This window comes from Pseudorca crassidens, chromosome 16 (genome assembly GCF_039906515.1).
Source record: "Pseudorca crassidens isolate mPseCra1 chromosome 16, mPseCra1.hap1, whole genome shotgun sequence".
In the NCBI taxonomy this organism is placed as follows: domain Eukaryota; kingdom Metazoa; phylum Chordata; class Mammalia; order Artiodactyla; family Delphinidae; genus Pseudorca; species Pseudorca crassidens.
The window spans coordinates 47,120,406-47,146,927 of NC_090311.1; the positions used below are offsets into that span (position 1 = coordinate 47,120,406).

General features: G+C 36.4%; 1 protein-coding gene across 4 annotated transcripts in view; it reads right to left on the reverse strand.

Moving 5' to 3' along the window:
* The window catches only part of MAPK8 (mitogen-activated protein kinase 8), a 107,306-nt gene that overhangs the window by 19,903 nt on the left and 60,881 nt on the right, over positions 1-26,522 (reverse strand). For 3 of the 4 annotated variants that reach the window (XM_067710259.1, XM_067710260.1, XM_067710262.1), the window contains exons 2-5: positions 20,877-21,046; positions 17,094-17,223; positions 6,331-6,389; positions 6,105-6,243 (exon numbers count right to left, since the gene is read on the reverse strand). In XM_067710259.1, coding sequence (XP_067566360.1) covers positions 6,105-6,243; positions 6,331-6,389; positions 17,094-17,223; positions 20,877-20,998 — 450 coding nt within the window. In that variant the 5' untranslated portion in view covers positions 20,999-21,046. Of the gene's footprint in view, positions 1-6,104; positions 6,244-6,330; positions 6,390-9,769; positions 16,923-17,093; positions 17,224-20,876; positions 21,047-26,522 lie in introns of those variants that run through there. The other variant, XM_067710263.1, reaches the window with a different exon arrangement.

The window sequence follows — 26,522 nt, forward strand, 5'->3', positions numbered from 1 at the left end:
GTGTGACAGAAGTAGTGGACTAACAATATTCCACCTTCTCTCCCACATTTTTCCAGCCTGTGATTAATTCTAGTCAATGGGATGTGAGTGGGAATCAAGAATAGAAGGGCCAGTGCATAACATCCTTTTGTCTCTTGCCCTGCTTTGGTGACTAGTAACATTCTAGATATTGAGCTGCTTGAGCATCTATGTATGGCAGAGTCCTCACCCCACTAGGACCTGTACTGGACACATACTGTGGGAGATAAACCTTGGTTGTGTTAAGCCACTGAAAACTCAAGTGTTTATTTGTTAATAACCTAGTTGTGATATTGTGATTTATAATAAGAAAACCATATTTGGTCATTGTCCCAATTACTGGCACAGAGCTCCTAGAACCCTTGGAATTTCCTAAGTGATAAGAGCAATAAAGGTGAAAGGAGTGCTTTTTGTTATTCGTAAGAAGTACCTTTCAACTACACCAGAGTTGACTTAATGAGGTTACTTTTGGAAAGTTCCAAAGGATGAGGCTGGTTGCCAGGGAACCAACAAAATAATTAGAGTGTTGAAACTTTCAGTCCCACAGGCCCCCAGACCACCTGGGAGGGGAGAGGGGCTAGAGACTGAGTTCAATCTCCAATGGCCAAAGATTTAATCAATCACGCCTATGTAATGAAGCCTCCATTAAAAACCCAAAAGGACTGGTACAGAGAGCTTCCGGTAAACACATGGAGGTGCTGGGAGAGTGGTGCACCCAGAGAGGGCTCGGAAGCTCCGTGCGCCTTCCCACATACTTTGCCTTATGGATCTCTCCATTTGGCTGTTCCTGAGTTACATCCTTTGTAATTAACCAGTAATCCAGAAAGTAAAATGTTTTCCTGAGTTCTATTAGGCACTCTAGCAAATTAACTGAATCTGAGGAGGGGGTTGTGGGAACCTCCAAATTATAGCCTGGGATTATGATTGGCATTTGAAGTTGGGGCAGTCTTGTGGGACTAAGCCCTTAACCTGGAGGATCTGAGGCTATTTCCAGGTAGATAGTGTCTACCTGGAATTGAGTAAAATTGTAGGATACCCAGGCTGGTGTCCAGAGAATCTGAGGACTGTTTGGTGTGGGAAAAACTACCTCACATCTGGTGTGAGAAGCATTATGGTGGTAGTGTGAGAGTAAAAGAGACACCTAAGAATGTTTTCCGTTATACTAGTCTATTCTGACTAACACTGAAATTGATGACAGGAGTACAGTGTTACTATTATAAACACAGGATCATAGCTTAGTAGTTGAGCAGCAGGCAGCAGGGAAACTAATATCAAAGGTTGGAAAGGTGATCCAGGTTATAGAGTAGCAAGACATTTCATGACACTGTCACCTACAATAACTTGGAAGGCACAGCACTTGCATAATGAACTTGAGCTCTAGAACAGGGGTTGGCAAATTAATGCCTGCCTGTTTTTGTGAAGAAAGTTTTATCAGAACACAGTCACACTCTCATTACCTACTGTCTATGGCTGCTTTTGTGTTACTATGATAAAGTTGAGAAGCTGTAACAGAGACTGTATCTTATCATCTGCAAAACCTAAGATATATACTATCTGGGCTTGCCTTTAGAAAAAAAGTCTGCTGACCCCTGCTCTAGAAGGAGATTGAAAAGCAAAACTTTAGTAGTGGGTATAGGTGGCTATTGGCTACAAATCAAAGAATTGGCCACTTCACAAGAAGAAATAAAAGGGAACAGAGAATCTAGAATTTCAAGGCCTTGCCATTCTGGGAAAGCTAAATGCTACTAGACCTTTCAAAAAGAAAAAAAAAGAAAAAATAGCGGGTTGCTCAGCAAATATCTCCACCTCCTAACCCAATATACTTCTTCACCTTATCGATGGGCCTACAGTAATTCTGGCCAATGGAATGTGAGGAAATGTGATGTTCATCAAATCTGAAGAGAAGTTTTAGATGTGCTTGACTGATTTAGCTTGGCTCTTGCCCTTCTTTCACCATGAGAAAAGGATGTGCCCCAGGGAGGCACTCCTTCAGCCTGGATGCTAAAAGCTGGACATGAAACAAACCCTGAACCTGATCCCATGATCTGGAGCAGTGCCACACAGCCAACCTGCAGACCCCTGAGCAAGCAAAAAATGTTGTTGTAAGCCACTGATATCTTGAATTTGTTTCTAATGCACCATTTTCACATAACAATTCTGAAAGCCTTTGATGGAAGAAGACCTGAAAAATCTTTCAATTGATGAAAATACCTCAGACTTGCCAACAGAGGCCTAAAAACATAAAGGCAGACATTAAGTCCAAGAATATAGAGCCAGTGAGCTACCAGATGTGCTTTGAAAAGAACTGTAATTAAAAACATAAGAAGTCTCCTGAGTTTCTAAGAGAGATGTACCATTTTAAAAAAAAGAACTCCTTAAGGCTGTGACTGTTCTAGCCTTAAAACAATGGTTCTCAAATCAGGGCAATTTTGTTCCCAGGGGATATTTGGCAATGTCTAAAGACATTTTTGGTTGTCACAATTGGGGAGTACTACTGGCATCTCATGGGTAAAGGCCAGGAATGCTGCTAAACTTTCTACAATGTACAGGACAGCCCCTCAAAAGAAAGAATTATTCATCCAAAATGTCAATAGTGTCCAGGTTAAGGACTGTCTTAAAGTGACACTTGGGCCTCCAATCTTTAACAGATAGGAGTGAAACAGGGGCAGCCCCCAATGAGAACACACTTTCCAATACCCACTTCAGATATACTCAAGAAGGCTAGCAGAAAAGACTCTCCACAGGGTGGAGCCAGGTACCACAGAGAAGAGTGGACAGAGTACTCCTTGCAGAGATCAGATTCAGGGCCTAATCAAGGAGTAGTCTTCCCCACCACAAGGGCAAAAGAACGCTAACAATGTCTACACAACAGAATTACAAATAAATAACGACTGCATTTTTCAATTTCCCAAATGGGATTGTTTATTGTAGTTACCCTGACCCTGTTTGACCACCATATCTAGGGAATGGGGGGAGGGGGAGGAGATGCAAGTGACCAGATAATTTGGTCATTTTAGTTCTAATATTTCTGGACCAAAACAAGAAATATCTGGATTAATGTAGAGATTACTATGTATCACTTAGCACTAAATGCCTTGATAGGCTAGGACTCTGGGTTATCTTCCCTAAGGAGGGGGTGACTAGGTACTAGGTGTGGAATAAAGGAAGCAAAGGAATGCTTGATAAGCAGAGCAGAATGGCACAGACCATTCTGAAGACTGCCTCCCCCCATTTCCCAGTTCCCTTACAATTAGGCAGGTCCTTATGACTAGTTCTGCCCATGGCCTTAGACCCAGTACATTCCACCTGGCTTTTTCTTCCCCTGACACAGGGACCAGCAACTATCTAGATGCTGGAGCCTTATACAGCTTAGCTTGGATCTCTGAGCAAATATGTGGAACTCCATCCCCCATCCTGACTTGTACTGAACCCCTAAAGGATGAAAGCTCAGGTTATTTTATCAAGCAAGTAATCTCCGGCAAGCAGAGAGGGTAGATAAGGAGAATTTAAGAGTAGAGCACAGAGGTGAGTATCAATTATGGCCTCAAGACCAGCTATAGAAATGGGTGCTATGGTTTATCCCATTAAACTTCTTGGAACTTGCTCAAGGAACAGACATCAAATAAAATCCTGGAAAAACAGTTTCCAGAGCTTACTGTATGAAAGAAGTAGGAGCAAATGGCACCAGCGGTGGCCTATGGTGGGTGCTGTGATACCTGCTCTGAGCCTGGGTTTAGGACTGAGGCACTCATTCTTCCAGGGGCTGGCAGTGTTGACTACTGACAGTTTTCAGCAAATCTCTCTCCAGGAAATGCCCTCAGCCACAGAGAGCCACTTTTTCCAAAGTCTGCTCTCCAAGACCAAGGTCTGCTTGAGTCACCAGTTGAGGCCTCTAGAGTGATTGCATCTAATTTCTCCCCTATGTCTATTTTTTACTTCCTTTACTCCCCACAGATGTTGATCCTGAGAGGACTCCCCATTAAACTGCTTACATGTCAATATATCTCCATCCTTGAGTTTGTTTCCCAAACAGCCTGATCTAAGATAAAGGCATATTTTTCATCATAGGTAAAAGACCCCTAATGTGACTGTATTTGGAGATCAGGCCCTTATGGAGGTAATTAAGGTTAAATGAAGTCATGAGGGTGGGACCCCAATACAAAAGAACTGATGTCCTTACAGAAAAGAAAAAGACACCAGAGCTTGCTCTCTCTTCCTGCATGCACAGAGGAAAGGGCATGTGAGGACACAGCAAGAAGGCAGCTATCTCCAAGCCAGGAAGAGAGATCTCACCAGAAACTGAATTTATTTGCACCTTGGTCCTGGACTTCTAACCTCCCAAACTGTGAGAAAATAAATTTCTGTTTTTTAAGCCACCCAGTCTGTGGTATTTTGTTATGGTACCCCAAACAGACTAATACAACCTAAGTAAATGGAAAGACATCCTGTGTTCATGAATCTGAATACTAAATATAGTTAAGATGGCAAAACTACCCAAGCAATGTACAGTCAATGAAACCCTTATTAAAATGCCAATGGACTTTTCTGCAGAAATGGAAAAGCTGATACTCAAATTCATGTGGAATCACAACAGGCCCTGAATAGTCAAAATGATACTGAGAAAGAATAAAGTTGGTAGACTCACACTTTCCCATTTCAAAATTTACTACAAAGCTACAGTGATCAAAATAATGTGGTTCTGATATAAGCACAGACACAAAGACCAATGGAATAGAGAACTAGGAGTCCAAAAATAAATCCATATGTCTACGGCCAACTGAATTTCAATAAGGGTGCCAAGACCATTCAATTAGAAAACAATAGTCTCCTTAATAAATGATGCTGGGATAACTGGATTTCCACAAGTGAAAGAATGAAGTTGGCACCTTATCTCACACCATATACAAAAATTAACTCAAAATGGGTCAAAGACCTAAATATAAGAGCCAGAACTATAAAACTCTTGATGGAAAACTAGGGGTGAATCTTAATGACCTCAGATTTCACAATAGAGTCTTACATATGACACTAAAAGGACAAGCAACCAAAAAAAAAATAAACTGATTTTCATGAAAAGTAAAAACATCTCCATATCAAAAGAGATCAAGGAAGTGAAAAAAACAACATACAAATTCAGAGAAAATATTTACAAATTACTTATCTGATAAGGGTCTAGTATTCAGAATATATAAAGAACTCTAATAACTCAACAACAAAGACAAACAACTCAATTAAAAAATGGGCAGAGCTTGAATAGACATTTCTCCCAAGAAGATATATAAACGTCCAACAAACATGAAAAGATGCTCAATGTCATTACAGAAATGCAAGTCAAAACCACAATGAGATGCCACTTCATACTCACTAGTAATGGCTAGAATGAAAAAGTCATTAAGTATTAGCAAAGATCTGGGGAAGATGGAACTTTCGTGCACTGTTGCTGGGAATGTAAAATGGTGTACCCACTGTGGAAAAGTTTGTTCATTCCTCAGAAAGTTAAATATGACCCAGCAATTCAACTCCAAGGTAGATACCCAAAAGAACTGAAAACAGGAACTCAAACAAATACCTGTACCTTAATGTTCACAACAGCACTATCCACAAAAGCTAAAAGGTGGAAATAACCCAAATGTCCATGAATGGATGAATGGATAAACAAAGTGTGGTAAATACATACAAAAGAATATTAATCAGTCATAAAAAGGAATGAACTACTGATATATGCTTCAATATGGGTGAACTTGAAAACACTACGCTAAGTTAAAGAAACCAGACACAAAAGGTCATATATTGTATGATTCCACCTATATGAAACATCCAGAAGAGGTATATCCATGGACACAGAAAGCAGACTGGTATACGCCAGGGGTTGGGGTGAGAGGGGAATGGGGAGCTACTGCCTAATGGGTAGGCAGTTTTCTTTTGGGGCAATGAATATATTTTGAAATTTGGTATCGGTAGTGGTTGCACAATGTTGTGAATGCACTAAATATCATTGAATTGTACACTTTAAGATGGTTAATTTTATGTTACATGAATTATACCTCTATGATTAGAAAAAGAATATGACAGTTTTTTCTACTAACCCGATGAATAATTCCAGCAGAGTGAAGGTGTTTGATTCCACACAGCATCTGATAGAGAAGGTAGGACATTCTTTCATGATCTAGTTCCATCTGAATCACTTGACAAAGATTTGCATCCATGAGCTCCATGACTATGTAACTTCACGGGTGAAAAAATATGACAGCTGAAGTATACAGTAACAATCGAAGAACAATGTATTAACAAAATTTTAATTATCACACTTACACATCTTGAAATTCTTCTAGGGATTTCTGTGGTGTAAAAACATTCAAAAGGCCAATTATCTGTGGCAAAAGCAGAGAAATAGGAAAATTAGAAATTCCTTAATAATATTTTCATTTGGGAACTGCAAATACATGGATTAAAAAAAAGCCACCTTCAGTGTAAAATTTTTCAAGTCTTATGTTCTAAGCTTAAGTAATCCCTTTTATTTTATATAATAAAACTTTATGGCCAGGGGTTGGGGGCAGGGAGGGAAGCAGAGCACAGAGAATCTTAAGGGCAGTGACAATACCCTGAATGATACTATAATGGTAGATAAATGTCATTGTACATTTATCCAATCCCATAGAATGTACAACACCAAAAGTGAACCCTAATGTAAACTATGGACTTTGGGTGATAAGGAGGTGTCAATGCAGGTTCACTGATTATAACAAATGCACCACTCTGGTGGGGGATGTTAATAATGCAGAAAGCTGTGCGTGTGCGTGGGCAGGGGGTATATGGGAAATCTCTGTACCTTTCTCTCAATCTTGCTGTGCACCGAAAACTGCTCTAAAAAAACAGCCTTCACACACACACAATATCAACAGAAGAGCTCCACAAAATCCATTCCATTTATGAACATTCAATTATCAAGAACCTACATTATACAACCCTCTACATAATTTGTAAGCAAATCTTAAATACCTTCTGCCAGCTCTTATCCAACTCAATATTTCTATATAATCTCAGCCCTTTCGCCCCCTGGTTTTTCATAATACTGCACTTCCCCAGTTTTCCTCATTTCCAGTCTATTCCACTAGTTTATCCATAGACATGCTCTCTTTCCCACTATTTTGTTTTAATCCTCCTCCTTTATCTGTACCCTTTTCTTGGGTGATACTATGTATGTCTTTTTCTCCAAACATCTCTATGGTGTTTTTCTAAATACTCATTAAAAGTCCTTGCTTAGTTTATGAGTCTCAGATTTTCACAGCTACCTCACATGAGGTCTCACAAAATAATATAAAACTGAACTCATTATCCTTCCAACCCAAACCCCTTACTTTTCCAGAGTGTCTTTTCTTTTACAATAGAAAGCTGAGAGTGATTTTTGACTTTTTTCAATATTTGTACCATAATAAATATTTAAAAGGATGCCATCCATTCTCTGTTAGTCTGAATTTCAACCTCTTCTTTTCATTTCCTGTGCCACTATTTATGCTGAGGATTCTAGCATCTCATCTAGACTGTTCATGCTATAATAACTTCTAACACTTGGTTCCCTAACAACGGTTTTCTGCAAATCCAGCTACCATTTTACTGCTTATAATATATGGTAATGAAAAGACCTGATCATATTATTCAGCTTCTCAAAAACCTAATGCCACCAAAAAAAAGGCCAAAACTCCCTTGCAGTACACTCAAAGCCCTCCATAACAGAATATCAACCCACTTCTTCTCTTGCTAAGCCCTCTATTAAACTTGACACTTGAGCAAGAATATTGTTTTCAAAAAACTGTCAAGGCCTTTAAACATACTATTCCCTATGCTGGTCATTTACCTAAAAAACTACTAAACAAACCTGCAAGATAGGCCTCTTTTGTAGGGTCTGACAACCCCTAGTCCTTGACAGACCTGAATATTCTACTTTGTCCCCACGATATCTTATATGTTATTATGGCATTTAACACACCGTAGTATAGTCTCTCTTTCACAACAGCCTCTTATTCCCCTTTACAATTCCAGCATTCAGGAAAACACCTCACACATATTTTTGAAATGTCTGTTGACAATTATACTTAGGAATGGGAATGTTTTTCTAGACATAAACTTCATGAGAGCAGAATCCATGTTACTCATTTAAGCATAAAGCTTTGCTTATATAAGGCATTCAAATATATGTTCAGTGAATAAATTCAGAAAAGTACTTTTCAGATCAGAGAGGGTAAAACAAATGTGTTTAAGACAGAGAAATAAGTATCTAGTTGTTCTAAATGAATTCATGTCTCCTAACCAGATGAACTGTACACTTGGAGACTTGGAGAATTAGTAAAACTATTCTCATTAACATCTGGGAAATCCCACAGTAGGAGACAGGTGTTAAAGATGAAAGGCATACAGAGACAGAAAGGAGATTAGCTGCTGCTTAGAACTAAGGAATATGGGAGATGGGGGAATGAGAGCTAAAGGAATGGCGTCTCTTTTTGAGGTAATGAAGATGTTCTAGAACTGACTGTGGTGACAGTCACATATATCAGTGAATATACTAAAAACCACTGAATTAAATGGATTAGTTGTATGGTATGTGAATTGTATCATAAGAAAGCTGTTATATAAAAAAAGATTAAAAGGGACAGTTGTCTTGCTTCTCAAAAAGAGAAATAAAGAAAATTACATCAGTCATATACTGGACAAACAAAAGTCAAGGACTGATTAAGTGGATGGTATATGACTACTTTAAAAGAAGTAAAAATTACTAGGAACACGTAAAAATTCACTGGGAAACTTTATACTTCTGTGAATAAAAACAACAACAGCAATAGTAACAACAAAGAACAGCAGCAGATCAGAGAAATGCAACCAGATAGATGAAGATTTCAAAAAGGCATTTTTGAAAATGTCACTAATAACAATATCCTTGTGAATAGGTTGAAGAATTGGGAGATATGGGCAATTTTTATAGTTAGAGATGTAATTTTTGCAGGTTGCTAATGAACTAATCCAACTATTATGAAGGCATCCTGAGCAAAACTGGTAAGTGAAGCCAACAAGTGAAAAATCCGAACAAAGAAGAAAGCAATCCCCAACAGTCTAGTAAGAGGAGCCAGATTTCACATATGAAACTGAATAGGAAGATACAGAAAGCACTACACTAAAGAATGGGAAAGACCTGTTAGCTGGTCTATGACAAAGAATAACTTGCTTATTAGGTAATGTGAGTCAAATGGTGACCAGATTTCCAAACAGGATTACAATGTCCACAGTTAAGAGATGACATGCCTCAGCTCCTCTCAGAGGATTCAATCAGACATGCACTACTGTGTACCAGGTGACATATCCAAGTGCATTCAGAGATAAGTGACCAAGTTGAAAAGGAAACTCAAAACATCTATGAAGAGTGGAAAATGCACAATATGAATGTACTTAGTACTACTGAATTGTACATTTAAAAATGGTTAAGATAGTAAGTTTTATTGTTATTGTATTTTACCTCAATTAAAAAAAAAAGAAGAAGGGAATGGGAAAAACCAGAGATGTTTAGACCAATGAAGAGATGATTTGCATAAAAAGGCAAGACATTACAAAAGCATCCATCCATCAGGGAGTGGAAAAATTCCATTACCATTCCTCTTTTCCCTATCTTTATTCACATTCATTCACTGAACAATTCACTGAAAAAGTTATGTTTCGAGCACCTATTCCGTGCAAGCACTCTTCTAGGTGCCAAGGGTATTACCTGGATGAATCTGTGCCACCTCCACTAAAGGGTTACTCATGTGAAACAAGCTTTCCATGCCCTCCATTTAGTTGACAGAACCATCTTTCTTTGCAGTCACCCAGGCTCAGGAGGTAGGTGTCACTGGCCGTCTCTCCCCAATGCAAAACCAAGGTAATGCCACCACGACATTGCCACGAAACAGGCTCCAAGGGGTACGAGCAGTTCTATTCCAGGGCAGGAGGCCACCAGCAAAATCTTGACAAGCAACATACTTGGCTCCCATCTAGAACAAGAATGGCTGACGCAACTTCTTCCCGATCACTGACTGACTGTAATCTTTATCTCTAGGCCTTTTTTTTTCTGGTTAATAAAATAAGTTTATTTATATATACATGGTAGCTGAATTCTGTGGATAAGGAAAAATAAGTCATACATCTCACATATGTATATATAACATATGTATCTCTGATTACATATATTATATATAAATTTACTTTTCTAACAGATTTCTTTCTCTATATACACACACACATTGATATTTTAAATGCAATCGCCGACAGAAATATTACGATAAGACAACTTAACATGAGTTTGGTGATTGTCTCTATGCCTCTTTTTAAATACTATTCCTCCTCTTGGAGGCTCCCTTCCTTCAATAACCCAATTTTTACCCCATCTTTAAGAAATAGTCTAGGTCCACCCTTCCCCAAAGCTGTCCCGTTTCATTCAAGCTCACAACAATCTTCTTTCTCCTTAAATCTCAACACTTATTTTCCATCTGCCATAATTTTTTTTGAATTTTATTTAATTTTTTTATACAGCAGGTTCTTATAGTTATCCATTTTATACATATTAGTGTATACATGTCAATCCCAATCTCCCAATTCATCACACCCACCCCGCCACTTTCCCCCCTTGGTGTCCATACGTTTGTTCTCTACAACTGTGTCTCTACTTCTGCCATGCAAACCGGTTCATCTGTACCATTTTCTAGGTTCCACATATATGCGTTAATATACGATATTTGGTTTGCTCTTTCTGACTTACTTCACTCTGTATGACAGTCTCTAGAGCCAACCACGTCTCTACAAATGACCCAATTTCATTCCCTTTTATGGCTGAGAAATATTCCATTGTATATATGTACCATATCTTCTTTATCCATTCGTCTGTCGATGGACATTTAGGTTGCTTCCATGACCTGGCTATTGTAAATAGTGCTGCAATGAACTTTGGGGTGCATGTGACTTTTTGAATTATGGTTTTTTCTGGCTATATGCCCAGTAGTGAGATTACTGGGTCATATGGTAATTCTACTTTTGGTTTTTTTTGTTTTTTGTTTTTTTTTTGGTGGTACGCGGGCCTCTCACTGTTGTGGCCTCTCCCGTTGCGGAGCACAGGCTCCAGAAGTGCAGGCTCCGGATGCGCAGGCTCAATGGCCATGGCTCACGGGCCCAGCCGCTCCGCAGCATGTGGGATCTTCCCGGACTGGGGCACAAACCCATGTCCCCTGCATCGGCAGGCGGACTCTCAACCACTGCGCTACCAGGGAAGCCCCTACTTTTAGTTTTTTAAGGAACCTCCATACTGTTCTCCATAGTGTCTGTATAAATTTACATTCCCACCAACAGTGCAAGAGGGTTCCCTTTTCTCCACACCCTCTCCAGCATTTGTTGTTTGTAGATTTTCTGATGTGAGGTGATACCTCATTGTAGTTTTGATTTACATTTCTCTAATAATTAGTGATGTTGAACAGATTTTCATGTGCTTCTTGGCCATCTGTATGTCTTCTTTGGAGAAATCTCTATTTAGGTCTTCAGCCCATTTTTTGATTGGGTTGTTTATTTTTTTAATATTGAGCTGCATGAGCTGTTTATACTTTGTTAATTTGTTTGCAAATACTTTCTCCCATTCTGAGGGCTGTCTTTTCATCTTGTTTGTAGTTTCCTTTGCTTTGCAAAAGTTTTTAAGTTTCATTAGGTCCCATTTGTTTATTTTTGTTTTTATTTCCATTATTCTAGGAGGTGGATCAAAAATGATCTTGCTGTGATTTATGTCAAAAAGTGTTCTTCCTATGTTTTCCTCTAAGAGTTTTATAGTGTCCAGTCTTACATTTAGGTCTCTAATCCACTTTGAGTTTATTTTTGTGTATGGTGTTAGGGAGCGTTCTAATTTCATTCCTTTACATGTAGCTGTCCAGTTTTCCCCGAACCACTTATTGAAGAGACTGTCTTTTCTCCATTGTATATCCTTGCCTCCTTTGTCATAGATTAGTTGACCACAGGCGTGTGGGTTTATCTCTGGGCTTTCTATCCTGTTCCATTGATCTATATTTCTGTTTTTGTGCCAGTACCACATTGTCTTGATTACTGTAGCTTTGTAGTATAGTCTGAAGTCAGGAAGTCTGATTCCTCCAGCTTTGTTTTTTTTCCCCTCAAGACTGCTTTGGCTGTTCAGTCTTTTGTGTCTCCATACAAATTTTAAGATTTTTTGTTCTAGTTCTGTAAAAAATGCCATCGGTAATTTGATAGGGATTGCACTGAATTTGCAGATTGCTTTGGGTAATATAGTCATTTTCACAATATTGATTCTTCCAATCCAAGAACATGGTATATCTCTCCATCTGTTTGTATCATCTTTTTTTTTTTTTTTTTTTTTGTGGTACGCAGGGCTCTCACTGTTGTGGCCTCTCCAGTCGCAGAGCACAGGCTCTGGACACGCAGGCCCAGTGGCCATGGCTCACGGGCTCAGCCGCTCCACGGCATGTGGGATCCTCCCAGACCGGGGCACGAACCCGTGTCCCCTGCATCGGCAGGCGGACTCTCAACCCATGCACCACCAGGGAAGCCCCTGTTTGTATCATCTTTAATTTCTTTCATCAGTGTCTTATAGTTTTCTGCACACAGGTTTTTTGTCTCCTTAGGTAGGTTTATTCCTAGGTATTTTATTCTTTTTGTTGCAGTGGTAAATGGGAGTGTTTCCTTAATTTCTCTTTCAGATTTTGTATCATTAGTGTATAGGAATGCAAGAGATTTCTGTGCATTAATTTTGTATCCTGCTACTCTACCAGATTCATTGATTAGCTCTAGTAGTTTTCTGGTGGCATCTTTAGGATTATCTATGTATAGTCATCTGCAAACAGTGACAGTTTTACCTCTTCTGTTCCAATTTGTATTCCTTTTATTTCTTTTTCTTCTCTGATTGCCGTGGCTAGGACTTCCAAAACCATGGTGAATAATAGAGGTGAGAGTGGACATCCTTGTCTTGTTCCTGATCTTAGAGGAAATACTGTTTTTCACCATTAAGAATGATGTTTGCTGTGGGTTTGTAATACATGGCCTTTATTATGCTGAGGAAGGTTCCCTCTATGCCCACTTTTTGGAGAGTTTTTATCATAAGTGGGTGTTGAATTTTGTCAAAAGCTTTTTCTGCAACTATTGAGATGATCATATGGTTTTTATTCTTCAATTTGTTAATATGGTGCATCACATTGATTGATTTGCATATAGTGAAGAATCCTTGCATCCCTGGGATAAATCCCACTTGATCATGGTGTATGATCCTTTTAATGTGTTGTTGTAGTCTGTTTGCTAGTATTTTGTTGAGGATATTTGCATCTATATTCATCAGTGATATTGGTCTGTAATTTTCTTTTTTTGTAGTATTTTTGTCTGGTTTTGGTATCAGGGTGATGGTGGCCTCATAGAATGAGTTTGGGAGTGTTCCTTCCTCTGCAATTGTTTGGAAGAGTTTGAGAAGGATGGGTGTTAGCTCTTCTCTAAATGTTTGATAGAATTCTCCTGTGAAGCCATCTGGTCCTGGACTTTTGTTTGTTGGAAGATTTTTAATCACAGTTTCAATTTCATTACTTGTGACTGGTCTGTTCATATTTTCTATTTCTTCCTGATTCAGTCTTGGGAGATCGTACCTTTGTAAGAATTTGTCCATTTCTTCCAGGTTGTCCATTTTATTGGCATAGAGTTGCTTGTAGTAGTCTCTTAGGATGCTTTGTATTTCTGTGATGTCTACTGTAACTTCTCCTTTTTCATTTCTAATTTTATTGATTTGAGTCCTCTCCCTCTTTTTCTTGATGAGTTTGGCTCATGGTTTATCAATTTTGTTTATCTTCTCAAGGAACTAGCTTTTAGTTTTATTGATCTTTGCTATTGTTTTCTTTGTTTCTATTTCATTTATTTCTGCTCTGATCTTTATGATTTCTTTCCTTCTACTAATTTTGGGTTTTGTTTGTTCTTCTTTATCTAGTTCCTTTAGGTGTAAGGTTAGATTGTTTATATGAGATTTTTCTTGTTTCTTGAGGTAGGCTTGTATTGCTATAAACTTCCTTCTTAGAACTGCTTTTGCTGCATCCCATAGGTTTTGGATCGTCGTGTTTTTGTTGTCATTTGTCTTTAGGTATTTTTTGATTTCCTCTTTGACTTCTTCAGTGATCTCTTGGTTATTTAGTAACGTATTGTTTAGCCTCCATGTGTCTGTGTTCTTTACGTTTTTTTCCCTGTAACTGATTTCTAATCTCATAGCGTTGTGGTCAGAAAAGATGCTTGATATGATTTCAATTTTCTTAAATTTACTGAGGCTTGATTTGTGACCCAGTATGTGATCTATCCTGGAGAATGTTCCGTGGGCACTTACGAAGAAAGTGTAATCTGCTGTTATTGGATGGAATGTCCTAAAAATATTAATTAAATCTATCTGGTCTATTGTGTCATTTAAAGTTTGTGTTTCCTTATTAATTTTCTGTCTGGATGATCTGTCCATTGGTGTAAGTGAGGTGTTAAAGTCCCCCACTATTATTGTGCTACTGTCGATTTCCTCTTTTATAGCTGTTAGCAATTGCCTAATGTATTGAGGTGCTCCTATGTTGGGTGCATATATATTTATAATTGTTATATCTTCTTCTTGGATTGATCCCTTGATCATTGTGTAGTGTCCTTCCTTGTCTCTTGTAACATTCTTTATTTTAAAGTCTATTTTATCTGATATGAGTATTGCTACTCCAGCTTTCTTTCGATTTCTATTTGCATGGAATATCTTTTTCCATCCCTTCACTTTCAGTCTGTATGTGTCCCTAGGTCTGAAGTGGGTCTCTTGTAGACGGCATACATATGGGTCTTGTTTTTGTATCCATTCAGTGAGCCTGTGTCTTTTGGTTGGAGCATTTAATCCATTCACGTTTAAGGTAATTATCGATATGTATGTTCCTATTACCATTTTCTTGTTATGGGTTTGTTTTTGTAGGTCCTTTTCTTCTCTGTGTTTCCCACTTAGAGAAGTTCCTTTAGCATTTGTTATAGAGCTGGTTTGGTGGTGCTGATTTCTCTTAGCTTTTGCTTGTCTGTAAAGCTTTTGATTTCTCCGTTGAATCTGAAAGAGATCCTTGCCGGGTAGAGTAATCTTGGTTGTAGGTTCTTCCCTTTCATCACTTTAAATATATCATGCCACTCCCTTCTGGCTTGTAGAGTTTCTGCTGAGAAATCAGCTGTTAACCTTATGGGAGTTCCCTTGTATGTTATATGTCGTTTTTCCCTTGTTGCTTTCAATAATTTTTCTTTCTCTTTAATTTTCGTCAATTTGATTACTACGTGTCTCAGCATGCTTCTCCTTGGGTTTATCCTGCCTGGGACTCTCTGTGCTTCCTGGACTTGGGTGGCTATTTCCTTTCCCGTGTTAGGGAAGTTTTCAACTATAATCTCTTCAAATATTTCCTCGGGTCCTTTCTCTCTCTCTTCTCGTTCTGGGACCCTTATAATGAGAATGTTGTTGCATTTAATATTGTCCCAGAGGTCTCTTAGGCTGTCTTCCTTTCTTTTCATTCTTTTTTCTTTATTCCGTTCCACGGCAGTGAATCCACCGTTCTGTCTTCCAGGTTACTTATCTGTTCTTCTGCCTCAGTTATTCTGCTATTGATTCCTTCTAGTGTATTTTTCATTTCACTTATTGTATTGTTCATCTCTGTTTCTTTGTTCTTTAATTCTTCTAGGTGTTTGTTAAACATTTCTTGCATCTTCTCAATCTTTGCCTCCATTCTTTTTCTGAGGTCCTGGATCACCTTCACTATCACTATTCTGAATTCTTTTTCTGGAAGGTTGCCTATCTCCACTTCATTTAGTTGGTTTTCTGGGGTTGTATCTTCTTCCTTCATCTGGTAAAAAGTCCTCTGCCTTTTCATTTTGTCTGTCTTTCTGTGAATGTGGTTCTCCTTCCACAGGCTGCAGAATTGTAGTTCTTCTTGCTTCTGCTGTCTGTCCTCTGGTGGATGAAGCTAACTAAGAGGCTTGTGCAAGTTTCCTGATTGGAGGGACTGGTGGTGGGTAGAGCTGGGTGTTGCTCTGGTGGGCAGAGCTCAGTAAAACTTTAATCCACTTGTCTGCTGATGGGTAGGGCTGCATTCCATCTGCCATAATTTGACAATTAAACTTTTACTGCTTTATCACATCTGATATTTAACTCTTTATGTATTTATTTTGTCTTCAAAATAACACTGTAAGCTCCCTCAAAAAGGAGTCTAATCCTCAATTTCCATAAATTTTTTCCCTTGGGGCTAATCTACTAACCCCAATACACAGAGGCTTGCACATAGCTAGCTCTCAAAATGCGGTAAATTGTGTTTTGTGCAATCAGAAAGTATTGAGCTCTTTATAAACTCCTTTGGACAAACACCACAACACATCTCCAGTCAGATGCTTTGTGTTTAGTACTTCATAAAACTGTCCCTTGTACAATTTACTCCTAGTTTATTTCCTCTCATTTTGGAGAAATCATTCCATTAAAGTAATCATAAAAGTATCAGTATGCTTAATGTAAGTTTTTAAAAGTGTAAAGGAGTGAAAGTCGTATGTTTAAGTCTTTATAATCATTAGAAAATAGAATTAGGAATGTTTTACTAATTCCATTTAAATATTTTTTAAAGTTTCTGGTAAACTGCTTTATCCAATATTATTAAATAAAGTACCAATGTCAAAGAATAATGGGAACAATTTCATCTCTGTGCTCAGGCTCCAGTTTTCCGAAATGTCAGCTTAATAGAAAACAAAAAGCAGAAGATGAGATCAAGCCTAAATAAAGTTCTAAAACATCTACCTCTTTAAAATTCCTTTTGCAAATTAAATGTCAGAAAATTATACAATCTAAATTTCATAAGCTATTTTTCTTCTAATATAATTTAATAAAGTTGAGAAAAATTTATATATCCCTTTAAGCAATGCTTCAATCCAAAAGAACAATTTAAAGCACCTACTATTTTAAAAGATTTTTATATTCATATATTCATGAACAAATCTTGATTTCATTTATACTTAAGAAATTTTCTAAAATGTTCACTTACATTTTTGTGATTTACACATTTCATAAGAACTAGCTCTCTGTAAGCACGCTTAGCATGAGTTTGATTCTGAAATGGCCGGCTTAGCTTCTTGATTGCAACATTTCTTTCAAGAATGGCATCATAAGCTGCACTGTAATAAGAAATTCAAAAACAACAAAAAACTTAAAAATCTGCAAAACTGAATTTATGAAACATTCATTTAGATTCCTCACTTTCTCCAAAGATAAATGCACTTGAACCAATTTCCAGCCCTTGATGCTCAATATGTCTCTTCTATACCTATTAGAGCATATTCCAACAGTGTATAGCATTGTTAACTGTTTCTTAAAATGCTAATGGATTAAAAGTGAAAATGGACTGTGAAGAAATAGACTGCTTGTTCACTGAGTGTCATCCAAGATCCACCTAGCATACAATGGGCACTCAATGCACAAATGTTTAATGAGTATTCAGGTCCAATAGATAGCTTAGAGCCCAAATGAATCCCTCACCCCAAATCTACACCAAGGAAAGACAGGATAAAGAATACATGTAGTCATAAATTCTACTCAAAACATTTGCTGAAGAATTCTACATAAGTACATCACTTCCTCTTTAGACACAACAAAATGAATACAGAAGAGGAAAGTGCATATAGAGGCATCTATACGAAAGATTATTTTATAAAAAGTAAACACTTAAAATTTGTTTTGGAGGAGAAATTAAAAATCAAGGTATTTATAAATATAAATGCCAGATTTCAGGACATCAGAAGCTGCTTCATAACTATTAACGAAACAACTATAATTCTGGGAAATATAACACTATACTCATTAACTCTTCACATCTTCCTCTACCATATGACTCTGACCAAACGGCATATTTTGCAAATGACAGGTCAAAGAAAGTATAGCACAAGTAAGGTAAAGTGTCTTAAAATTATAGAATATTATGATTAAAAGAGGCTTTTAAAAATCATTTGGATTAATCACTGCCTGATATAGGGCCAGAGAGGTTAAGTAATTTGTCCAAGGTCAGCCAGAAAGTTAAAAGCAAAGCTGAGACGAGTAGACTAAGACATGAGGTCGTGCTTTTCATACTGGACCACCTAACATACTATAAAAGATGAGTTCTGTTTATATAATATTTGGAAAGTCAGCACACTACTGATTAAAATTATTCTCTCACCTAACTGGAAACCTGAGTTTGTTCTGTGGCAATCTTACTATATCAAATATAGTGAAGAAATTATGTATTAAGAAATTGGTACTACATAAAAGGACACATCTATACATTCTATATATACCATTAACTATTGCCTATATATATATATATATACATATACACCAAAACATACATATTACAATCTTTACTTAGAAAATGCTGTTATTTACAGATATGTTCTTCCCAAATTAAAAAAAAAGGCAAAACAAAAAACATTAGGGGTCACATAAAATGATTAAAAGTTTTGACTGTTTCAGATAAAGTATTTTATTTTTAACCATTAAATTCATTCCTATTAATTTTTTATCTGCTATATCAAACTCTAAATTTGAACTATTTTGTATCCAAGGAAATTAGATTTCTAATTATTGATTCTTTTTTTTAAATTAATTAATTTTTGGCTGCATGGCATGTTCATTCATTGTGATGCGCGGGCTTCTCACTGCGGTGGCTTCTCTTGCTGCGGAGCACAGGCTCTAGGCGCACGGGCTTCAGTAGCTGTAGCTCAAAGGCTCTAGAGCGCAGGCTCAGTAGTTGTGGCTCACGGACTTAGTTGCTCCGCGGCATGTGGGATCTTCCCAGACCAGGGCTTGAACCCATGTCTCCTACATTGGCAGGCAGATTCTTAACCACTGTGCCACCAAGGAAGCCCATAATTATTGATTCTTAAATGTGCACAAATTAGAAACACCTGGGGACTCAGAGGCCCCAATCCAGACCCAATGAATCTTACCATCTATAACTGGGGCCCAAAATAATGCCTTAAAAAAAAAAATTAAGTTCTTCAGTTGATTCTGACAGTAGTACAACAGTGAGTTAAAAAAAAATTTTTATTATTTGTCTATTTCATAGTAATGTTTTGTGAAGCAAAAATTTGAAGGCATTTATTCCTTAGGACAGGGGCTGATTACCTTCCAAAGCAATTAAAAAAGAAAATTCTGGTACACAAATTTCAAAAAGCACTTGTCTGAGGATAAGTGAAGATACAGGAACATAATATATTTTTAAAATACTATTAAGTATTTTATAAACAATATATTCCTCACAACAACCCTGTACACTAGGTAGGAAAACAGGCTTTAGAAGAGTTAATTTGCCATGTGAGTCACAAAGTTAATAAATCAGAGAGTTAGAATCTGAACCAATAGTTCACTTTCAGAATTCTTAGCATATTGATATTACCACATCATTTTCTTTAAATTTAATTTGTGGATGGTTAAATGTCATCAGTTAAAATGACAACCAATCAGCCAATAATGCTTTATAAAATGACCCAGCTTCTGTAGTTTGTGATAGTATAAATTACCTTAAGAATACAGAAAAGAGAATAAATGTTACAGTCCCCATTACACAAATTTGTTTGATTCTAATATTTTACCATTATTCCTCTGAACTTTTTTAAAAGAAAGATATTATTATAGGTAAAGCCCCCTTCCTTCTCTCTATTCTCAGAGGTAAGTACTATCCTGAGTTTGGTATTTATGAATGTTTTTATACTTCTGCATACATAAATATATGGTATTGTTTTGCATATTTAAAGTACATATATATATACAGTATAATAATGTATGTATATTCTACATCTTGCTTTTAAACTCAGTGTTACATTTCTGATTATCCTTGTTGACACATATAAGCTCCAGTTCATTTTAAATGTTGCAGAGTATTTCACTGTGTGATTATTTTTTATTCTCCTACTGATAGATTTGATGTTATTACCAATTTTTGCTATTTTAAATGGTACTGCAAAGAACAGCCCTACATATGTCTCTTTCTGTACATATGCAAGAGCTGTATGCAAAAGTTTTTCTAGAACCTGGGAGAACTGCAGGGTTGTAAACACTTAGGATTTTTTAATAGATTCCAAAACAAATCTGGTTCAAGAAGAGGTAATAAAGATATAATTATGAAAAAAAAAAGATATAATTATGCTTGAGTGAGGCTTAGAATTCCCTACAACACTAGCTTATTATGCTAACTTAGTAACCTAAAATTATTAACAGAACTATCCCAAAGAGTGTTTTGATTTTCAGTTTATAAGGAATTATGCTGATCTATAGAGCCTAGGCCTTTTGTAAAAATTAGCCTGTAGATCAATTTTAAAGATACATAGGAGTTTTGAAACACATATAGTGGCATATTAGCTGACTTTATTCCCCAGTGTAAAACAAGATTTATGATATTCGAGAATTTCATTACAGTGTAAAAGTGATGATTAAGTGAAGCTTCTTATTAAACAGTTAGCTATGGGAATAAATGTATACATGGAATTACCAAGCATGTCACTTATTCTTTCCTGATACTCATATCTGTCTTTACATGGCTTATGACCAAGTATTTAATCATAATTTACACTTAAAGATGACAGAGCTGATTTATAAAATTATGTTTTATGAATAATAAAAAAGCCATTAATCTCAGAACAAAACAGCCGTGTTATAGCTTTAATTTAAATTTTATAGTTTTAATTTTTTGAGGTAAGCTAAATATTTACCAAGGAATATTTACCAAAGAATTTATGAGAGAAGAAAACAGAGCAGTTAATGATTCTTTGCCTAATTTTTGGAAGTAAAAACTTACCATACTATTCCTTGGGCTCCTGAACCTATAGGTTTTAAATTCTGATACCGTTTCAGGACTGTGAATGTAGAATCTCCAATCTCTACACTATAAAAATTGCTGTCACGCTTGCTTCTGCTCATGGTGGCAAGCAATTAATTTAATGGCTTCATCCAAAAATTCACCAGAAGCTGCAAAATGGAACAAAATGTGATGTTAACAAAATGAATTTGCTTAATCTTAAAATTCAAGTCATCACTCTATTCACAGATTGCTAGATCATGTTAAAAGAGCTGCTTCATTAAAAAACACAGTTAGAAAGAAAAAATTACCACAGAGCCTGGTTAGCATCTGCTATACTTAAGAAACAACCAATAGTTTAAAAAAGAAAAACAAAAAGCAAATAATTATAACTGTTTTTAAGGTCACTTCCAGTTTAAAAGTTTAAACTAGTCCTTTTTATGTGTTTATTATAGTGTTGAAACCTTAATTTTTGTAACTGATAAACTTTCATTCAAAAATAATTCACAATCTCAGTGAGTGTTCGTGGAAGGAACAACAAATAGACAGGTTAGTAAGCTGGTTATCACATATCACTCCTACAGAAAAAACTAACAAACACAGAGCAGCACCTTGCTGTCATTAAAACAGAGCCCCTGATCCCCAATAGCAACATCCGGGTGTAATGCATAAGCTGAGGTTGTAATGGTTGAAAGAAAGAATCACAGTAGAAAATATAAGATTAAAAATATATATATAAGGTAAAGTTATTTTAAAAATAAGAAACTATAAGAGAAGCATTTAGTATATTGGGATATGAAACAAAACAATGCTGTTCTGAACTGTTTGGGTCATCTAAAGCATAACCTAAGTTCTGACCACAGAGTTTTACAATTTGTCTGATTGAAAGCCAAAGCAGTTTTTTCCTACCCGTTTGAGTATTACTTGCTGACAAATCTTATTAACCATCCTTACTAGACAAAACCGGCCTATTCTAAAATGCATGCAAGGGACTTCCCTGGCGGTCCAATAGTTGAGACTCGGTGCTTCCAATGCAGGCGGCAGAGGTTCAATCCCTGGTCGGGGAACTAGGATCCCACATGCCACACAACATGGCCAAAAAGTAAAATAAAATAAAATAAAATAAAGTGAGCCTTAAAATGCATGCAAGACAGCTCCAACCTACTCTCCATATCCCGTAATAAACTGAGAAAACAGTTAGGTCTAAAGAATTACTATTTTTGTGTGTGTGGCTGTAAGACAATGCTAACAACAAAAACAAACACACAAAAAAAAATTCTGCTAAGACTTAGAATGCAAAGATTTAATTCAACATATATTAAATGCATACCATGTGCCAGGCACTGTGCTGTGTCCTGGGGCCAGATCATGTAGAGGCTCATGAACTGGATTCTAATAGCTGAATTCTTTTTTTTTTTTTCTTTTTTTAAAGCAGGTGGCTGAGTTTATTCTGTGCACACACACGCAGACCTAAGTTATCATATCCACATAATAGCTCAATTCTTAGAGTAGGATAGAAGCCACTGGAAAGTGCAGAGTAAGAGAGTGCCTTGACTATATCCCTAGCTGCTACTTGGAGATTATACTGCAAGAGAGGGAGCAAGAGCTGGAAGAGGAAAACCAGTGAGCTACTGAACTAAGCCAAATGAAAGAAATAAAATTAAAATTAAAAAGAAGTTTTAGGTAGGTGGAGTTAAAAATAAACAAAAACTAAACAAAAAGTTTAAACAGTGTAGGCTTTAGAAGAAATAAACTGGAAGCAATTGTGAAGGTAGAGACATGATTTAGATAAATTAAAGAAAGGCCCAGAGAAACATTTCTAAAATCAATAACAAAACTAGTCATGTAATATTCCAGAGAAGACTGAAACCACAAGTCTCATTAACTCTGCCTAAGTTAACAGACCATAGGCTTGTCAATTTCTACAACAAAGCCTGTGGAGATAGTGACTGGAACTGTACTGAGTAATAAACATCAATTTGGGGAGAAATGACATTATAACAATTTTGAGTTTTCTGATCCATGAACATGATATTCATTTCCATTTACTTGGTTCTCCTTTAAGTTCCCTCAGCAATGTTTTATAGTTTCCAATACACAGGTCTTGCAAAATTCTGTTCAACTTCTCCACAGTATTATTGACATTTAGATGCTACTGTGAATGTTTTCACGTTAATTTATTTTTATTTAAATTTCAGTTGTTCATTGCTAGTACAAAGAAATACAATTAATTCTTTTGCATAATAACTTTGTACTAAGCTCACTTATTAGTCTTAGTAGCCTTTTTTGTGGATTCTTTGAGATTTTCTACACACACAAGCAGTTTCATTTCTTCATTTCCAATTTGGATGGCTTTGAATTCCTTTTCTTGCCTCACTGCACTGACTGTAATTCCCATACAATCCTGAATAGAAGTGGTAAGAGCATCATCATTCCCTCATTCCCGATCTTAGGGGAAAAGCATTCAGTCTTTCACCACTAAGTGTGATGTAAATTACAGGATTTTACTAGACACCCTTTAACAGGCAGAAAAAGTTCCCTTCAAGTCCTAGTTGACTGAGAGTTTTTTATCACTAAAGAGCATTAAATTTTGTCAAATGATTTTTCTGAATCTATTCAGATTATCATATGGTTTTTCTTTCTTAGTAGGTTCATATGGTGAATTACACTGATTGATTTTCAAACATTAAACCAAACTTGTATTCCTGTAATGACTCTTACTTGGTAAAAAGTATTACCCTTTTTTTTTTAATACTATTGATTCAGTTGGCTAAAATTTCATTAAAGGTTTTTCCATCTATTTTTGTGGGGGCTATTGGTCTGTAGTTTTCTTTCACGCTAAGGGTAAATGCTGACCTCATAAAATGAGTTGGGAAGTATTCCCTTTATTTTCTGAGAGACTTTGTGTAGAACTGATATTATTTCATCTTGAATGTTTGATAGAATGCCTCAGTGAACATTCTAGGACAAGAGATTTTTTGAAGGAAGATTTTAACTGCAAATTTATTTTTTTTAAAAATATATAGGGCTGCTCAGGTTATCTATTTCTTCTTAAATGAGCTTTTGGTAGTTTGTGTTTTTAAAGGCATTTGCTCATTTCATCTAAATTGTTGAATTTAATGTCTATAGGATCTGTAGACATGTGTCCTCTTTCATTCCTGCTATTGTAATCTGCATCCTCTCTCTTTTTTTCCTGATTAGTCTGGCTAGAATTTTATCACTATTATTGATCTTTTCAAAAAGCCAAATTTTAGTTTCTGTTTTTCTTTATTGTTTTGTACTTTTCTATTTCTTTGGTTTCTGCTCTTGTCTTTATTCCCTTTTTTTTTAGGATTACTCTTATCCTTTAGTTTCTTAAAATGGAAGCTTAAGAGTACTGATTTGAGGATTGCTTTTTATAATATAAACAATTAATACCATAATTTACCCTTAAAGCAGCACTTCAGAGCTTCATCCCACAATTTTTTTAACCATCAAATCTATGCTTAATAATAATAAAAGCAAAATTTTACATAGAGCTTACTTTATGCTGGGTCCTGTTTCAAGTGCTTATAAATACTCTTTTAATCCTCACAACAGTCCTATGAAGGTTTTCTAATTGTTTATGGATAGAGAGTAAATTCAGTCCCTGTTACTACATCTTGGCTGGAAGTATAAGTCCCATTTACTCATTTTGTCTGATGCTGCATTATGTTAAGAAAGGACCTATTGTTTTTCCATTTTACAGATGACAGAATTGAGTCTTTAAAGGTTACCTATGGTTGCAAAGTTAGTAAAGAGTAAGTAAGTTAGTAAGTTAGTAAGAGGTTTGTTTGTTTGTTTGTTTTTAGAGTGAGGATTTGAGTCCTTCATCCATACACTATATTGAGTCCAAAATAAAACAAGTCTTGGTGCTGAAGAAGACATGAAGGAAGAGGTGAAGTTACAAACATGTTGTGTCTTAAGCATGTTGAGTCTGAGATACCTCACCGAGACATCCAAATGGAAATATCAATTTGGTAGCTAGATACAGAATTGGACCTCAGAGGAGAAGTCTATGTGAAAGATATAAATTTAAAAGTTGGCATTGTTATTGAAGCAACGAGAAAGAATAATATTACTCAAGAGGATACAGTAGTAAGAAAAGAAAGGCCTAAGAGTCAGCTTTGTGGATACCCACATTTAATGAGCAATTAGAGAAAGATAAGCCAACAAAGAAGTCAGAGAGGATGTAGCCAGAGACATACACAGAAAATGAGGAGAACACATTGAAGAAGCCAAGGAAGAGTGTTTTCAAGAACAGAATGGCCAATAGTATTGAATGCTACAGAAATATCAAATAAGTAGAGTGATGGGGATAGAAGGGTATTAGAATAGAATGATGGGGGTAGAAGGTAGATTGGAATGAGCTTAGGTGTGAATAGGATATGATTTTAGAAATAAGTTAAGTGGGTATGACTACTTCTTTAGAGAAGTTGATGGAGAAGACACAAGGAAATTGATGGAGAAAGGTATATGGTCAAGGGAGGATGATTAGATTAGATATTATATATAATATACTACAGCATAGCATGCATAATATATATAACATAAAGACAACCTGATCATATTTCTCTGCTAATAGAAAAGACCCAAAAAGATAGGAAGGGTGACACCAGGAGAGTGAAAAAGAAACCTGAGGTTTCAGTTAGCATAACATCTCTGAAAAGGTGGAAAGAAATGGGATCCAAAGCACATGTGTGGCCATACAGAAAGAGATACTAATGCAGCATTGCCATCAGAAAATACCTTCAGAAGACTGAGACAGAAGGAACAATTTCTAAGATAAGGGCATTAAGGATACTGGTGAGATTTACAGAGGATCCATTTGGTGTACCATTCTCTCCATAAGGAAGCTGGAGCAGGAAGAGTGTGAGGAGGAAATGATATGGAATCTGAAAACTCATTTCCCTACTCAAAAAGGCCTCTTTGTGGATTAAGACCAAAGAAACATATAGAATTTAGAGGTGACTGGTCATGAGTCTCACAGGAATAAAACAAAAGATAGGTATTATTATGCCATTTAATAGATGAGTAGCTGAGGCTCAAAGTGGTTAACATGCAACAGAATGTTGCGGACATACTGAGTTTCAGCTTTAGCTTTCAAAATATTCCTCTGCAAGAACACTACACTCATGTCAACGTGGTTAAATTATCATCCCCAAACTCTTTCACCTGATTTACTCATTTCCCTTTCTTTTTTGGGAAATACTTTGACCTCTTTTTTGTAGCTATCCAAATTCTATCTACCAAAGACTAGCTTAAATATAATCTTCATGAAGCCTTTTCCAGCTTGAACCTAATTTCTCATCAAAACTACCTTGCTGTATATTTAGATATGCAGATTTTACTGTCAGACTGTGGTCCTTCTGAGGGCAAGGACTGTGTCTCCTACACTCTCAGATTTCCAAAACATGTCAGCTCTTTAAAAGAGGTATAATTTAATAAGTAACTGCTAAAAATGTTAACCAAGAATATGAACCTTTTTAAAAGTAACAAATCACTTTTAAAAGTTCTGTTTATCTTTCCCATTGTTTTCCTTCATAAGAAAAAAAAGGCTGAATTAGGCTTTTATAACTCAAGGTTTATTTCTGTAATGTCTATACAAGAAACAAGACTCATCTGCTA